Source organism: Xiphophorus maculatus, chromosome 23, assembly GCF_002775205.1.
Source record: "Xiphophorus maculatus strain JP 163 A chromosome 23, X_maculatus-5.0-male, whole genome shotgun sequence".
NCBI lineage: Eukaryota > Metazoa > Chordata > Actinopteri > Cyprinodontiformes > Poeciliidae > Xiphophorus > Xiphophorus maculatus.
In genome coordinates, this window is record NC_036465.1 from 22,171,843 (window position 1) to 22,189,129 (window position 17,287).

General features: G+C 39.7%; 2 protein-coding genes and 1 long non-coding RNA gene across 6 annotated transcripts in view; 2 read left to right on the forward strand and 1 right to left on the reverse strand.

Moving 5' to 3' along the window:
• LOC102225680 (D(1) dopamine receptor) overlaps positions 1-1,287 on the forward strand; it is a 28,328-nt gene extending 27,041 nt beyond the window's left edge. Inside the window, exon 3 of the transcript XR_002752265.1 lies at positions 1,261-1,287. The gene's annotated coding sequence lies outside the window, so the exon portion shown is untranslated. The remainder of the gene's footprint in view (positions 1-1,260) is intronic.
• Positions 1,288-2,276: 989 nt separating this feature from the next.
• LOC102218507 (cytoplasmic polyadenylation element-binding protein 4-like) lies at positions 2,277-13,013 on the reverse strand. 4 transcript variants are annotated; one of them, XM_023328719.1, is made up of 12 exons: positions 12,892-13,013; positions 10,952-12,042; positions 10,764-10,862; positions 9,653-9,743; positions 7,991-8,041; positions 7,410-7,433; positions 6,789-6,965; positions 6,615-6,704; positions 6,399-6,517; positions 5,650-5,764; positions 5,397-5,578; positions 2,277-5,286 (listed from the first exon to the last, which is right to left on the reverse strand). In XM_023328719.1, exons 2-12 carry the CDS (start codon positions 11,996-11,998, stop codon positions 5,059-5,061), a joined length of 2,223 nt encoding a protein of 740 aa, XP_023184487.1. In that variant the 5' UTR covers positions 11,999-12,042; positions 12,892-13,013; the 3' UTR covers positions 2,277-5,058. The 4 variants fall into 4 exon arrangements, with proteins under 4 accessions (XP_023184487.1, XP_014326186.1, XP_023184489.1 ...); XM_014470700.2 differs by having other exon boundaries at positions 9,653-9,746; XM_023328721.1 differs by lacking the exon at positions 7,410-7,433.
• Positions 12,152-13,405, forward strand: LOC111607005. Its single transcript, XR_002752287.1, has 2 exons — positions 12,152-12,859; positions 13,012-13,405. It is a non-coding gene; the product is annotated as an uncharacterized LOC111607005 (long non-coding RNA).
• The last annotated feature ends 3,882 nt before the right edge of the window (positions 13,406-17,287 follow it).

The window sequence follows — 17,287 nt, forward strand, 5'->3', positions numbered from 1 at the left end:
GTTTTACTTGCATTAACATCGAAAAAGAATAAAATACCTAAACATGCATTTCGAGTTTAGATTTCAATTAAACCATAGTTACGCTAAAACATGATTTTTTTATTTAAGTAACTTTTGTTGTGGTGTTAGTGCTTTCATCGTGCAAATAGCCTTTTTAAAAGGTGCATTATAAATTTGTTCCCTTCACAACAGCTGTTTTAATGCAGGTAAGCCTGCCCTCTCGTGGATATATTGTGCAACTGCTGTTACAAGTTCTTCATATCACATGGCTACAAACTGACATTTAAGAAAGAAATTGCAAAGTTGCTATTTAAACAAAACATAAGAACTATAAACAAGCAAAACTTGTTCACAGCTCAATTTAATTGAGGAGGACAAAACAATGTTAACATACTTTAATATTTTAGTTTAACAGTCTCAACCTGACGATAAAAATGCCACAGTGTTAATCTTAACACTGGACTGCAATTATGGGTTCGCTTCTAGTCCACTAAAAAAAAAAAGCTAAATAAAAACAGATGTTAACAAGAGCCCATTTAAAAAAGCAAACACAAAAACCCCACAATGCCTTTGGAACGTTTCCTAAAAATTATATTAGTTTGAAAAACATCCCCTAGAATCTGCTAATAAGAAGCACCAAACTATTCTAAGATCTAACAGCGTTTAAATAATCTATGCTTAAAGAACACATCTATCCGTATACATCCTCTACATTAACATTAGGATGTTAATGAAGAGGTTCTGAGGTTGTGAACCAGTCATCATCCTCAGATGGCCTGGCTGAGGGCAGAAAGCCTTTGTCTGATACGTCGGTTCTCCTCCAGCATCTTGGAAATGGTTCGGAGAACCGAGAGCTTGGCCTACCAATCACAGTGGACACACAGAAGGGTCAAATGCTTTAACACTTTTAAATAAACCGAAAAGGTTGAACATACATTCCACTTTATCGTAGTCAAACGATGCAGTCGATTTAATTTCATCTCAAAGTTATTCATTTTATTAATCTTCTCAAAGTAGTTTTTACAACTATTCTACACATCATCATTTATGAAATTTAACTCAATTTATTTAGCTTTACATAAGTGACAAAGTACATCAGTGTAACGTTCATATTAGCTTGTTTTCTTTCTCAATCTAATTCCTGTTTACATTTACATTGTGTATTTTGTGGTGTGATTTACTGGCTGATGTTGCATTAACTGATGGATAGTTATCAACTGATACGCTTAACAAAACCTACCTTCTCCTTTTCATTTGTAGGCTGGGCGCTCGATCCTTGGGTGAAAGAGAAGACATCTCCATCGACTAGAGCAGAGGAAGTGCTGGCACCTGATGACAAAACCCCAGATTTCTTGTGAAATTTAAACAGTAAACATACAATATACTCAATACTTCTATACTGCTTTTTCCAAAGGTAGGAGTTAATTTTTGTGTTGCACATCAAATTGCTACTTATTTAAGAGCTTTAAGCTGAGACTCCCACTCCAACTTTAAAAAAAAAAGATTTTTTAAAATCTACATTTTACCCCAATTTTAAAAAAAAAACCTCTTGACCATTACTTTAAGAGCACCTGTTGCTATGACTATTTCCAAAAAGCTACGTTTTCAAACCCCGTTTCTATTCCCGAGAAGTTAAGACTTCATTTCATTATGTCACACACAGACAGCAGATATGTTTTAGCTTTGAAAGTATGTTTTTCCATTTATTACAATGTTTCATTTTAGTGATGACTGGCTAAGCTAATGCTAGTTTTCCTGGTTTAGTTCTCTCAACTCCTCTCTAGCGCTGATGTGTGTCACCCAGCTAATACAAACTAGCTTGCCATTTTCAGAGAATATTAATATAACACTCCGTTTGTTTCTCTTGGTTTAGGGAAGGATTGTTTTTACTTGAGGACGACTTTAGCATCCATTTTGTCGAGGTTTTTGCATCCGTGGTGGCCTTTGGACTCGCAGCGCGGCTTTTGACGTTTGGAAATTTGACTTTTAAAAGTGGCTTCTCTGCTTTTTCACGTTTCTTTTTATTCCGCTTCTTTCCGCGCTCATCAGTCTCGGAGGGAGTTGAGTTAACCAAGTGGTCCGATCCAAATTCGGTTCTTGGACTGGAGCTCAGCTGAGACCCGAACCGGGGTACGTACTTCACAGGCGGCATCCTGCAAACGGGAACAAATGGGATTTTAAAAGGCGCGTTACCACCGGACACCAGCAGGTGGCACTGTCAACATGGAGGGAGACAAAAACGAAGAACAAAAAAAAGAACTCTTCAAAGAGCTGAATAATTTTCTTCCTCACAGCCGTTTTATTCATTCAACATCTCACATTACAAATACTTCAAATGTATGCATACAGTTACAAACAGTTGGCAGCAAATTAATTTATGACTTTAGGTCTTTTACTTCAATACTACAAACCAACTATAAAAACTGACGTCTGCATTGTAGCGAAAATTAATCAGGAAGAAAATATAAAAATTGGAACTTACATATAAAGGTGAAATGACTTAGTAAAAATCAAAATATCAGGTAAAAAAAAAAAAGTTAATAAATATAACCTTCCCAGCATTCAATTAAAAACTATTGAAATTTAGCAATCAAGCTACACTAAGACATAATCAATGTTTTTTTTTTCCATGTGAAAATGTGAAGCTTGTTACAGCAATTCAAACTGGATAGAGTATAACACTTCACCCCAAAATAAAAAGATAACAAAAGTTCAGATCAAAATGATGTTATACATTTGTTGAAAATATAGCAAATGCCAAATACATCATCAACCTTGTATATACAATGTTTTCAATCACAGTAGCATGGTAGTAGCAAAACAAGAAGCACAAAACTAATGTTTACAAAATAAATTTAGGTATAAATTATTATTTTTTTTATTTTCAACAAACACCAGCATGAATAGGAGAAAAAAAAAAAAAAGTAAAAGACTGCATGATTATATGATTGAATGACGTTGCACTGCGGAGAACTGTTTCTGGAAAGAAGTATTGCACGTAATGGCTCAAAGTTAACTTGCAACATTAAATAACATTCAGGTTATGTCCCAAAGCATGCCACATCACAAAGGAGGAGGGGGGGGGGGGTCAAGTGATCATGTCTCCTCACCTATGTCCTACTGAGTGTCCAATACATTACAAAAACACATCCAAAGTGTTGTTACGGTTTATATTGCATAAACATGTCTGTGTAAAGGAAGGCAGACTCGATCGTGTAGAGAGACGCTACAAGAGAGGCAATCTCAATGAGATAAGGAACAGATTTCTTTTTTTTTTTTCTTAAAAAAAAAGAAAAAAAAAGGAGAACTAGTGCATTACGTTAGGTCCTGCATTATGACTAGCCGTGTTATCTCTTATGCATGCCGAGAATAAGTAGGACTAACAGGCAGTTTCAGAAAGAAGATCTAAAGATTGAAAACAGATGATATTCACTCTGGTGGCAAAAGGGAAGATTTTACATTGTTGAAAGCCAAACATTTAGTTTTATGAGACTCTTATCGACTACACCAAGGAGAAAAATATCAGATTATACTCAATACTATCAAAATCAGTTTAGAAAGGTCTTGCCATGCCTTAGGATCCTGTAATAATATTTATTAGGAGAGAGAACTGTATACGACAGGCTTCTGAAAAGCCTCATTTTTTCTGTTTACTTTTTTTTTTTCCTTTTATCTACAGAATTACACCAATGCAACAAACAATTTTCAGATTTACCAGCACTTAAATATATAAAAGCTAATTGAAAAATTATATTAATCACTTTCTTTAAATGAAATTTACCATAAATGCAGATCTCTTAGTAACAAAGGTACAAAATTATTTTTCCACAAAGTGAAAAAAATGAGGTATTGCAAAAGGAGTTCTCCCATTTGTGAAAAATGTGCCTAAAATGACAATTGAAAAAAATATTTAGAAAAAGTAGTGCATAATAAATGTATATATGTTCATGACAAAATAATCAGCTATAAAACACTGTACAAAAATCAGCAGGCCATGTATAAAATAATATCTTTATCTCTGTGACAGCAAATTCAAGCTACTACCATAATCCAACCACAACACTTGTGATAGAGAGCTCCAGTCACGGTAGAGCGTGCAGTGGTACACCATGAGGACAGCTCAGGGAGACTGGACTGTGCATTCCCATTAGTTAGTACTACATTAGCATGTTAGCTTCCAGTGCTAAGATCCCTGACGATATAAAGTGAATAAATACTACTGCCAATACCTGAGCCCTGAGGGCCGTGTCTTTATCAGCTGAAAACTACAAACTGAAACCCCAGCCTTGCCTCCGTTAACCAACAAGAGGACCACCTCAACATAAACCCCCAGATCAATGACTGTTTGGACTACAGATTTAGGCCATTCTTTGGTTTGCTCTCTCTGGTTCTAAGTGTTAACTTTTAAACCAAGACCTAAAAGTTTATGCCAACAATCTTAAACGTGTGCCAAACTCGAGGGAGGATTTTTGTCTTGCGACGTTTTTTTTGTTTGTTTTTTTTTTTTTTAAACCGTGACCAGAGGCTATTCACTAATCTTGGAAAAAGTAAATCGATCCATCCGAAACAAGAGTTCCAACCATTTGCACTCAACCTTTGGTAAATGGTACAGTTGTTCTTAAATCCTGCAAGCACAAAGTAAGGAAAAATGCGCCTTTTCATAAACTCAACTTCCACAGTTTGCGTACTGAATCAGGCGTGATCAAACCTCAGTTAAGTCTTATGTTACTTTCAACAACAAATGTAAGCAGCTTTGCCAACTAACAAGAAAACAAAAAGTACACTCGGGTAGAAAAGAAAAAAAATATATATCTAAATTCAAATCTAATGCATCCATATGCTCATGCACACTTAATGTCAAAACATAAATGGGATTCGACTCTTTTCTGTTAACTTCTTTTAGACGGCCAAATTTAAAAAAATAAGAAAAAAAATAAATTAGTTTCTTTTTTTTAACTTAAAAGAAAAGTGCATTTATTTTTCATACTACAGCCTATACCCCCTCCCTAGTTTCTCTCACTCCCTCCCCTGATCATGCGTTGCTCCCTCCCTCTAGCCTTAGTTCCAGCGGAAGGAGATGTGTCGCGGTCGGTCCCCTCCTTCCTTCACCAGCGGCTTGTGGAACTCGCGTCCGGCCCGGGAGTGGATGGCTGCCCAGCAGTACTCGCAGTAGTACTGCAGGCAGGTCACGTTGGCGCAGAAGAAAGGAGCGAACTTCCCCCCGCAGCGCGTGCCCTGGCACTCGTCGCACAGCTGGTCATCCAGGACATATGGCTTCACTTCCACCTGAGGGGAGAGGAGAACTGTCAAGATGGCGACCCAAACTGCAGGATGAAGAAAAGGCAGATTCAGATCATTTTTCTTTTTATGGATAAGCACGAGACGGATAAACTGACCCGTTTATCAATCTCCCCGTGTTGCAGTTGAACAAATCGGGCACTGATGGCTGCAATGTAGCTCTGCTGATTGGAGAAGGCCACTCTCCCTGCGCCTTTGGGATACTTCAGTTCAGGATCCGTGTCGATCCCAGCGTAGCACACACCCCCATACAGACGATCCATGATCATAGCGAGCTCAACTGGAAAGAACAATAAAATACACATTATTAAAACGCCTTTTACTTAGGCCTACTAAACTTTGCTCATTCACCTGCACGTAGGGGGCGAGGTACACCTCCTACGAAGATAGTCTTCCTTGGGTCCAACGGCTGAGAGCCGTCCATTACAAAGTCACTGTCGTTAAGGTTCCAAGGTCGAATCTGGACCTACAAAAAGCAAATAAAGCTCCATGTAAATACATTTAAAATATCAAAAAGGCAATTATTCAAATTTCATTACACAGTGACATACTTCAAGTGGACATTTCTGCTAATTTTGATGATTAAGGGCAACAGATGTTTATGAGCCAAAATAAAAAGTTACTGAAAGTTTACAGATTGCACAACACTAAGTATAATAAGAAAAAAAAAGAGGACTTTTAATACAGAAGTCTTATTTTTAGCTCTACATAATCACTGGAAAGACAGCTGACATGTCAAGGAGAGAGTCACTGAGAGCCTTCAGTGTTAGGGTGAGCCACAGACGCTGCTCTGGAAACTGTACTCAAGCATATTCATGGAAAATTCAGTAACTGGGTGAAAAACAAAAAATGGTTATGGAAAAATATGCAAAATATATATTAAAAAAATACAATAAAAATATACATCAAAAAAATACAATAAAAAAAAGGGGACAGACATATACAATACCGTACATGAATATTATTTAGTTGGTTGAGGTTAAATTCTAGCAGAAAACCAGAAAGTCCAGATGCATTCCAAAAATGGGTTTTGAGTCCAGCCTAGGAGTTTATATCTATCCATCAGGAGTTAAAAAAAAAAAAAAAAGCTAAACACTCACAGGCTTGTCTTTGATGGTGGGACTGGAGACACACAGGTACAGTTTCCCATCCTCCTGAATACAGGCGTCAATCAGTGCCTGCACAGAGCTTTCATCTTGAAACAGCAGGAATGCATATCCTGGAAGGAGTTGTACAGCCAGAATCAGGAGCATGATTTAAATGAACAGATCAAAAAAATATATATAAATCAAGGAAGTGAGGCACACGTAACTCACCTTTTGGTGGAAAATAAGACTTGCTCTCTGCCTTGTGGGGCCAATCAACAAAGAGATGACCAAATCGGCGGAAACTGGCAGTGATTTCATCTGGGAAAACGAAACTCATAGTCAGGTAATCTCCAGCACAACTACCACTTTCTAACTAACTTGCGTATTTAAAAATGTTTTTACCTTCGTCTATGTCCGGAGGGAGGCCTCCAACAAACACTTTGCGGGAGTAGCGTTCCACACGTTCACCATTGAGGTGTGGAAAGCAGTGGGCAGAGCCGAGGCCAGCGAGCCCCTGGTCACCGGACTCGTCCTCTCCAAAGGAGCGCTCGTCCTCCATGGGGAACAGAGACGAGTGGCCTGACAGAGAAAATCACTTGGATGAAAATGCTGACTTGACACAACTGATGTTAAACAGAAATCAAAACCATTTCAACAACAAGAAACGGAAATAAAGGGCAAGGTTTTGGTTGAATGAAAAATAATGAAATATCAAGGAACCAGCAGAAGAAAGCAGAAAAAACGGGTTTTAACCCGTTGTTTTTTTATTTCAGATTATTCATCTTTTTGATTGGGTAAAAGTGAGTATCAGAACTGATCATTTAGTTCTTATGAAACTGGTTGAATTCTTGGTAAGGTAAGAAATCTGTAAAGCCAAACAGAAAGGCTCCCTGACATTATTTTGAGGAGAGGACGATGAAAATTAAGATCTGGTAGACAAACAAGAGGCTAAAAACAAACAAAAAAAAAATAACAGGGGGCAACAATTTATCAGGGAGAGCAAGACACATTCATTAGCTTTACCTCGTCTTCTGCCATAACTTCTTGCTGCATGTAAAACACAAAACACTCTTGAAATAAGTTTTAAGACACTAAAAAAAGAAGTTTGTTTAAAAAAGACACTACCAGGGCTTGAAATGTATTGATCACCAGCTAAAATTTCTTTTAAAGCAACAACCAATCGGAATTTACAGAATTTTGTGCATGTTTTCCCTATAAAAGCTTAATTTACAGTAGTTTTAGTTTTCTTTTAAACTCGAAGGGGCAATCAACATTTTTTAAAATCATGTAATAAGACTGGACTGTTTGTTGAACTCTGCCAGAAAACGTGATTAGGTTATTGATTAAATTACAACACACTGTTTTTTTTTTAAGTTGTTCTCTTCTTTAGTCTAGCATGGGTTTAGGTTAAAAATGGCTGTGCAACATCCAGAACAGGTTTTCTATTCCTTTTTTTTTTCAGTTTACAAATTAAAATGACATTACTAAAGATGCAGAAACCAACATGAAAATTCAAAAATTAAAGTCAAGATTTTTGTTTGCATGTGGCAGACACCAATTTCAAGCCCCAGCTTGGCTTTAGTACAACATATCATGTTGCATACCATTCAAAGGTAGAGGCACATCTCCACCCTGATGCGGGAAAGTGTAGCGTCCTAAAAGACAAAAAGAAAAAACAATAAATATATATCTGGGACCTCAGAAAATATTGCGCAAGGATTTGAATGTTTTGGAAAAAGCTACCCAAAACAGTGATTACAGATAGTATTTTCGAATCAGTAATGTGCTGCAAAGGCAAAACGTCTGAACTGTTTGAAAAGAGTAAGAAATATTACAACATTGTATCCTTATTACGGCAATAAAAATGTGATTCAAATTTACACAATAAAAAAAAACTCCCAAAATGTTTGAATCAAAGTTTAGTGTAATTAAATGTTGAGGGGGGGAAAACAAGTTGCTTGAAAAAAAAAAAAGAAAAAAAGAGAAAGGATTTGGAAAAAAGTAAATGCTGACCAGAATCCTCTGAAGCGTTACTTGTAAAACTGAGCCTGATCTGCAAAATACACTGAATCAGAATGTATATCCACTGCAATATGAAAGATGCTTAGATGCAATATTTGGTAAGATATTAAATATTATGCTCTAAATAATATCTTCACTCTGTTCTCTCATGTTCCTTGATATCCACATCGGATGTAAAATGTTGAAAACACTGATGAAAGTGTTCCATCTTCCAATATAACCACAATCGATATTGTCCCTGCAACATTCAGCAATAATTGAAATATATTTCACCCAACCAATAATGTGCTGTAAAGAAGACTGAACTGAAACCCCTTTTAATATTGTGCTACTAATTTAAATCTGATTTTAACACAAGGATTAGTTGTAAATATCAATATTCTTAATAGTTCATAAAAACAGGAGACAAATTTGATCATCATGTATCAGGAACAAGTTACAGTCGAGTTATGCTGTATTCGCAAAACGCGCTAAATAACTTGGGATAATCACAAATAGTGAGAGACTAATGCTGTATTTTTTTGGCATTTTGGACATTAAAATGCTGTAGCAGTGTTTTCAAGGTTGCACTGCACTGTGTGTAAAAGATTTATTGAGATAAAGTGCTGGAAGTGCAATAAATGTTTTTTTTTATTGCAGCTATCACTAAGTTTTATGTGAGAGAGCCACATTGGATTCCTCCCCTTCCCACTTGGAACGATGGCATCATGCAACACTTTTAGTTTTTATTCAAAAAAAAATAAATAAATAAAGGAAAAAGCCCAGGCCCTGTTCTACTACTGTGTAATAATCCATGCAGCCATTATTGCTGCTTGACATCAGAAAAACAAGACAGACATGTTGATGTTTGTGAATTTTACAACAATGACATGACTTGGAATAAATAGTTTTAAAGTCTGTTTAGGGCGTTGTTACAAATTTATAATCAAGATTAATAATAAATTAATTGCATGGCAATAATATTCAATATTTTCGAAGTACATTTTGTACAGCACACAAAGTTAAAGAAATGTTCTCTTTGACTATTCAAATACCGTATAAGACTCGTATTGTTAAAATCTAGATTTAGTTTAAGTTAGGAATCAAACTAAAACTCAAAAAGAACTTGTATCTAACTGCATTTAGCAAACGCAAATGAAAATATGAAATCCAAACAACTGCCACTTATTTTATTTTCATGTCCAATCCTCAACCTCAGTCTAAAGCCACCTGCAAGGAAAACAATTGCTGGTGTGGGAACCAACCTTTTAAGGAATCCTGTTCAGCCCTCATAATGTCAATCAGGGAGTTCTCCAGAGAGTGCATGTTGAACCCATCAAAAGACCGTGTCCTATCCTGCTGGAAGAGAAAACTACAACATTTAAACTTGCCGCTTCCCACTTCAGGTACAGCAGCTTACAAAAGCTGGCATGGCAAACTACAAAAACCTATCAGTGATAATTCCTGTGACAGCACAGTGATAAAGTGTAAAAAAGGGAATCTATCCATTGTTTCTTGTATAGAATAGAATAGAAGTACTTTATTCATCCCAGCAGGAAAATTACTTCGCAGTTACAGCATAGAGACAAGACACAATAACAACTACCACTGAGTAGTAGTTGTAGATAAAATAAAAAATAAAATGCTATAAATTGTAAAAATATAAAATGCTGTTAATTTGAAAGCAACTTAAGAGCAGTCCTTGCAAAGATTCAAAAAATGCAGATATGTATATGTAAATATATGTACAGCAAGTGTGCCACAGTGCAGTTGTGCAAAATCAGACTGATTAGTGCAGAACAATGATTTAGCTTTTATTGTACAGTGAGATGGCATGTGGCAGGAAGGATTTCCTGTATCTGTCCCTACGACAGCGGAGCTGGAGCAGGGACAGATACAATTGTAATACCACATTGAAAGTTATCCCACTCGAGAAGGTGAATAAAAACCCTAAAACTCATCCAGTATGTAAAACAAACCATGCAAGACTCGCACCACCGAGTATGTGAGAGAGCTGAGGGCACACAAAGCAGCAGAGGAGCACAAGACGTCTTAAATCAGGACAAGAGGAAGCACATGTGATCACACCAGATGATAAGACTGCTCTCATTTAACCAAATGATCTAGATAAGAACCTAAGCACACACTCAACAAGTTTCTATTCATTCAATTAGATGGCTTAGCTATCACGTATCCTGTTTTGCTAAAAAGGCCCGTTTGTTGCATTCGACACAGACTAGCATGCTAAACAGGATTAACATTTGTCCCTGAAAATCACACAAGACACATGCACAGTATACATAAGAATTACTGACTCCCAGTTCCTTTAAAACCCTTTAACACACTTGATGCACAGTAACCCATCTCTCTGCCAACCTGGATAGAATAGATGCTGTCATTGCGGTTCATGCTGTCCTCAACCCAGCCCTTGTGGTTGATGCCAGAGGTATTTCTGGGGAACTTCTGCGAGGGAATCTGCAAAATAGATAGCCAGATCTGTTATTTTTCTTAATGGTGGTAAATATCTGAGAAGGTTCACGAATCTGATCTCAGTAATCATCTACCTGATTGTTGGGGAAGGATTTCTTCAAAGGGGAGTAGGAGTTTAGGCTAGTAACCCCTCCCCCGATGCCCCGACGGTACTCTCGAACCCCTTGTGTGCCTCCCCAGCCACTGTAGCCACCTGGACTCCAGGAGGTGGACGTTGGAGTGGACAGACTCTGGTAACTTCCCCAAGGAGACGGGGGTTTGTTTTGAGCAGGAGCAAGATGGGACAGCTGGGGGAATGGTCCAGCACGATGGGGGTGCGGTGGGAAGGAAGGCTGGGGTTGATGAGGACTAGCTGGGGAGCGGCGGTGCTGCGGAACCCCTTGACCATGAGAATGGGGTGTAGGAGGGTGGTGCTGGGTGACTGGTCCAATCTGTGGTGAGAAACTACCTCCTACGCCAAAGCCAGGCCCGGCGTGGTGAGAGAAGTTCTGGAAAAGTAGAGGTGGGCCGTTTGTGTTGGAGCCAGCAGGACCGAAGAACGCGCCAACATCTTCCCCGACAACAGGAGACTGGTTAGATGGAACAGCAGGGGACCAGTTGTTAAAGCTGGTCAGCGAAGATGGGGAAGAGGTGGACTGTGTACAGCTTGTCGCCATTCCCAGGTTGTCCTGGTAGTCGAAGCTGCTCAACACCGGAGACTCGATTCTTAACTTCTCTTTTCCGACGCTGCATTCCAGGGAACCCTTCTCCAAGGAGCCATCTTCAGGATGGGCCCCCTCAAGTTCCGTTAGGCCTCCTCCGACCTCCTGCTGGCCTGGAGACAGAGTCTGAGGCTGGGTCTGACCTTGGGACTTCTCCTGCATATCTTGGAGGTCCAGGGCTTTGGACTTGTCCGACTCCAGGATCTCATCTTGCATGTTACCGTGCTGGGCTACGGTAGGGAAGAGCCAAGCACTGCCCCCATTGGTGGAGCAGGCGTTGTTTACAAAGGAAGGGGGGCTGGGGGGGTTGGAGGAGTGCTGAAGGTGTTGTGGCTGGAGGTGAGGAGGGATCCTAACAGGGAAAGCAGATTTGTTACCACTGCCGTTCTTCACCAGAACTCCAAAGCCGTAGTCCCCCATTTAGGACGCCCTGCAGGTTTTCAGCTTTCACAGTCTTCTGTATCCTAAAACGTGGGTAGAGAACAGGCAGACAGAGGCCAGATTACATGATCATGTTCATGTAATCACTGTTAAAGATAATAATAATAAATAAATAACCACACCAGACGCAGAGAATGTGTCTTTGCTGCAGTCTGCCTGGTCTTGTGATGCAATCAATGAGATTAAATCATTGACTGGCCAGGCCAGGCCATGGGAGGCCTGGATGAAATATAACACTGTGGCAGGCAGGCTCGGAAAACACCCAGCCTCACCAACTCAGGCTGCTGGACGCCTGCTCTGCTCAGGCTGACGTTTCCAAAGGTCGTCAGGCAGCTAGCAGCAAAGCTAACAGCTGCTCATGCGCCCTTTTAATCACGCAGAGTCCATTTTAAACCCCACTCAGGCGAACAGCACGTACACCCACCGTCTAACGTCCCTTTTACCGCGATGACCTCTCCAAAAAAACCAACCGTTTAAATACAGGGGAAAGTGTTGCTGACGTCTCCAGGGTAGTTCCCTTCACCAAGCCGCTAAGCTAGGATAATGGTCGATAACCCAGCAGACGTCGCAGCGTATTTGCAAACCAGCCAGAAGGCAATAAACGACCTCAGCCGCTTTAACGCCTTTCGACATTTCGCCAGCGAACACGACAAGCCTTATCAGTGGCAAGTTTAGAAACGGTGCGTGGCTCTTTAAACGACCTCGTCCGTTTCGTGTCCTGTACGCTCAATGTCACACACACTTACCAATCCTTGTCATCATCATTTTTTTTTTTTTTTTTTACATATCAAAGTAACGCAGCGAGGCCTTTAACCGCAGCTCCGTCGAATCAACAACCTGGTAAGAAATTGAATTATTTCAGATATAGCTACCTTCAGTTCGCCGTCATGACCTTATCGTTAAGATGTTGCCATATTTTTTTAGCGTTTTCCCTTTTTCTGGGTTTCCTAAGCAGCCGGTGTAAATGGGTCTTCTCTCTCTCGCTCTTCTAGATGACAGCTGGGCCAGTGGGGAGACACTTCCGTCTCCATTCCCCGCCTCCAGCTGCCTTCGACAGCCACTCTGTGAAAGGATTTCCTCCACATCGCCCCGCCCACATTATCTGTAATCTGCCCTCTGATAGGATAATTGCTGTCAGCACACGCCCACATCACATATTGTCAATGAATGGCAGTTCCATCTTTTTCCAAATAAGGAGGGCTTGAAATCAATAGCAGTTGTAGGAAAGGTAGATTAATGAAGATTAAAAATACCATATATGTGTATGTGTGTGTTTCTGTTTCCCGTGGGGTGTGGAGTGGGCTTTCAAAGCAGCTTTTTGAATTTTTGTAACATTCATAACTTTGTGGTCATTCAAGAATATAAAATTGTAATTTCTTAAAGAAACAGGTCTCTGCCTTCAGTGCTTTGAAAAAGTATACACAAGTATTCACACATCTTTAACCTGTTATTCACAATATTATCAGACTACATGGAGAACATCAGTGAACAGCAAATTTTAGGTGTCCACTCTAACATGAATTTGTCTTAATCTCAACAATTTTATTGTAGCTCTAGCTAGTTGTTAAGACCTGCCACAAGGTGAATCATCTGTAAGATCTGCCACAAGGTGAATCATCTGTAAGATCTGCCACAAGGTGAATCATCTGAGCCCGTCTAAAGTCTTTTACACCGTCTAACAGGTTTTATTCCAAGACTGGCTTGTTTTTAGCTCCATTCATCTTTCTATCAACTCTCACCAGTTTTCCTGTCCCTGGTGAATACAAGCATATACTCAGTATAATGTTTCAACATGAAAATGATGTGCCATGTTAGTTGTTTTTTTTTTGCCACAAAAGGTTTTGGGTGTAGACCAAACTGTTAAATTTCTACCAATTTTGACTAAAGTTACCCAAGTAACGCTTGGGAGAAAGAAAGCTTAAAGAAAAGAAGGAAATGAGTTATGAATTTCAATATCCTCGCAGTCAATAGATTTCAAAACCACGGTGTAATATTTGCAAATGCAAATGAGATGATTTGGGTAAACAAATGGTTTGTCCTCCACTTCAATCTGGATTGTATCTCCATGTCATGACGTAAGACTGATAGATATTATTATAGAAAAATCTATACACATACATTAAAATGATACCTGCTTTTCAAAAAGCACTTAAGAAACACAGAGAGTGAGGAGAAAATGCTTGGTTTCACCTCTGTCGTCTTTGTGGCATTGTGAGTCCCCCTGGGCAGACCCACCCTTCATTTGTATCCTGGAGCAGCAGTGGCAGGCACCAGCCCATCCCACTCTCTGCAGGGCCTGTTGGGTTGGTTTAACAACACAACGATGTGTCTTCAGCGTCTGGTTTCCCTTAGCATTACCAAACAGCCAGTCCAGGTGTTGCAGGTTTAATAGTCTGACCTTCCAAGTGAGAAAGAGAAAGCATTGGCATGGGGGTTTGAAGGTGTGTGCATCTGCATGCCAAAAGCCTTTTGAGCTGGGTCAGCATAATTTGTCTGTAAAAGCAACAAACTTTATTCCCCTGAGAAGGCAGGGCGAGTCTTTATGCAGCAAAATGCTTAAAGGACATCCAGTATTATATAAATACGTTTTGAAGGCCCAACAGCAGACAAAAGTGCAGAGCATGCATTCGCTCCCAAATGGATCCTAAATGATTCATCTGTGTAACTTAGGCACCCAGTCATTAATTCATTAGATAGCTGGGGAGGACAGGACAGACGTCCACAGAGTGCCTGGGGCCAGCTGTCTCAGGTTTCTCTGCTCTGACACACAGCCTCCTCTTTGTGGTCCAGCCTCCTCTCTGCTAATTTCACCATATCGGTGAAAAAAAGCTGTGTCACTGTCTTCCAAGTGTGAGCTGGGAGACAGTGACTTCTAACTGAAGCTGACTTCACTTAGAGTCAGCCGCCTTATGCTTTGGCCACGAGGTCATCCATCTCAGACTCAAGTGTTGTTGTAAGTAGCAGAGAGTGACGCAGCATAATTTTCCCTCATACACACTCTGTGGTCTAGACAGTGTGTGTGCTGCACCACACTGTGGCCTTGATGGGGTTTTTTTCTTTTGTTTGCTTTCTCACTAAAATACACACACAGAACGTACTCCAGCTTTCAAACTTTTCATATCCGCTTTTCCCCTTTTTGCCATGTTACTACCTCAACAGTCAGGGTATTTCACTGGGATTTTATGTGATACACTGAAAGGTCAGTCAAAATTGGACGGGTAGCATCTGTAAACAATGCTATTTAAGACCTGCCATAGATTTTTGATTGGATTTTGGACTTTACTTTGACTCAGTCTTTTGCAGCCTCTGACGGGTTCACTTCCGTAACAGAACTGCATTTAGCTTCATCCGTCTTTCCATCAGCTCTGATCAGCTGTGTTCAGGGTGATGTGCAGTGGTAGTTGTCCTTCACTTTTTTTGCCATGAAGATCCAAGGTCAAACGTCTCATCTGACCTTCTTTCACGTGTTTGCTGTGTCCCTTACATGGCTTGTAGTTAACAGCCAGCAGGACTTTTATTATGGCTACTCTTTGAAGAAAAAGACACATTCTGTGTAGTGCACAACTGACGGCATCAACACATTCTTCCACCCGAGGCGTGAATCTCAACAGCACCTCCAGAGTTACCATGGGCCTCATGATAGCCATGTTTAGGTAGGTTTGTAGTTGTGCCATTCTCTTTTGTAGTTTAGATGGTTGATTGAACAGTTCTCAGTTCTCTTAATTGTTTTAAGCTTAAGCCCAGCCCTGCTTTAAACAACTTAACCATTTTATCCCTTACCCATCTGGTACGTTACTAATTTTTCCTCTAATATTCTCAAGCAAAACCTCTGAGGCCTTTACTGAACACTTTTGTTTATACCGACTGATTACGCACCGATTTACCAATTAGGGGACTTCTGGTTTCACTGAAGTTCATTTAGGGGTGTCAGGGTAAAAAGACTGAGTTAAATTCATCTAGTTTTGATCTGAAAACCATGATTTTCTGAAAAATCCATGAAAATCACTTAAAAATTAAGTGATTTTTCTTTCACTTAATTATACACATACATGCGTTTTTCATACATGCGCATGAAAAACTATTATTAAAGTTTGTGGTTGTATGGTGACAAAGTTCAAGGAAAACATACATTTTTGAAAGGTATTGTATTTGCTACCATGATATCCTAGTGCTTTAAAACTTGTGTATCTTTCAAATTTGCCCTGTTGGTCATCTGTAAACCCATCAGAAATGTGGCAATAATACACATTAAGGTCAAATTTCAAATAAAATCTACACCAAGAGCCATTTGACCTTTATTTAGGTCTCTTAAAGAATTTGTGGCTTTATTTTGTCACCCTCTCGTTAAAATCTAACACCTGCTTCCAGCACCCATATGGGTTTCAGAGGAAATCCTGCCACCTAGTGGTTATTTAGAAAGGCTGCACGCTGAGAGCCGACTTGCAACAGTGTGCGAATGAATCCCCACGCGAGGGAGGGACGTACTGAACTGCAGAGGTGCTGCTGTTACAGAAACTGTTTGGTATGGTATGTACCCTCTCTGTCAGAGTGCAGACAAAGTGAAAAAAGAGGGCAGGATTTGTGTTACAAAGATCTAAATGTGCCTGACAAGGAAAACTGTATACTTGAACCCAAGACTACCAGCAAGGCTGCAAAAAAAAAAAAAAAAAGCAGTTGGAAGGCGCCCTTTCACATTAGAACCCTGTCTAAATGTTTGGTGAGGCAATGTACACTGTTGGGGCAACTCATAAAAACTGACATTCAAAACCCATCTCGCACATTGCACACAGTCCAGACCCGGTGACGTAAATGATTAGGCCTCCCTAACCCTCTATGGCATGACTTTTTATTTTTGTGGGGAAGAAATATTTTCCTGCATTCTTTGGGAGCTTGGTGGTCCCTAATTACATGTCAATCATAAAATCGGACTCTGACACCTCCTGGAACCAGATTTGGGTTTGTTGCCTCAGGGTAACATTGGTCTAGAACACCAAGATTGTCTACACTGATTATGAGAAATGAAATACAAATCAAACAAAAACTATATTCATAAAAGAACTATTTTTTGGACAAAAATATGTCAAAAATCATGCCCCCCAAAAAATAAAATAAAGGAGCAATGTGAGGTACAGCTATGTGGTTTGTTGCCTGAGGGCAACGCCATGCCATAGAGGGCTAAAGGGAGGATATTTCCAGTTGGTGAAACCTGAAACATGGCCTCTGTTTCGCTGTTAGAAAAAGGAGGTAGCACGTCCTGTGAGAATACGG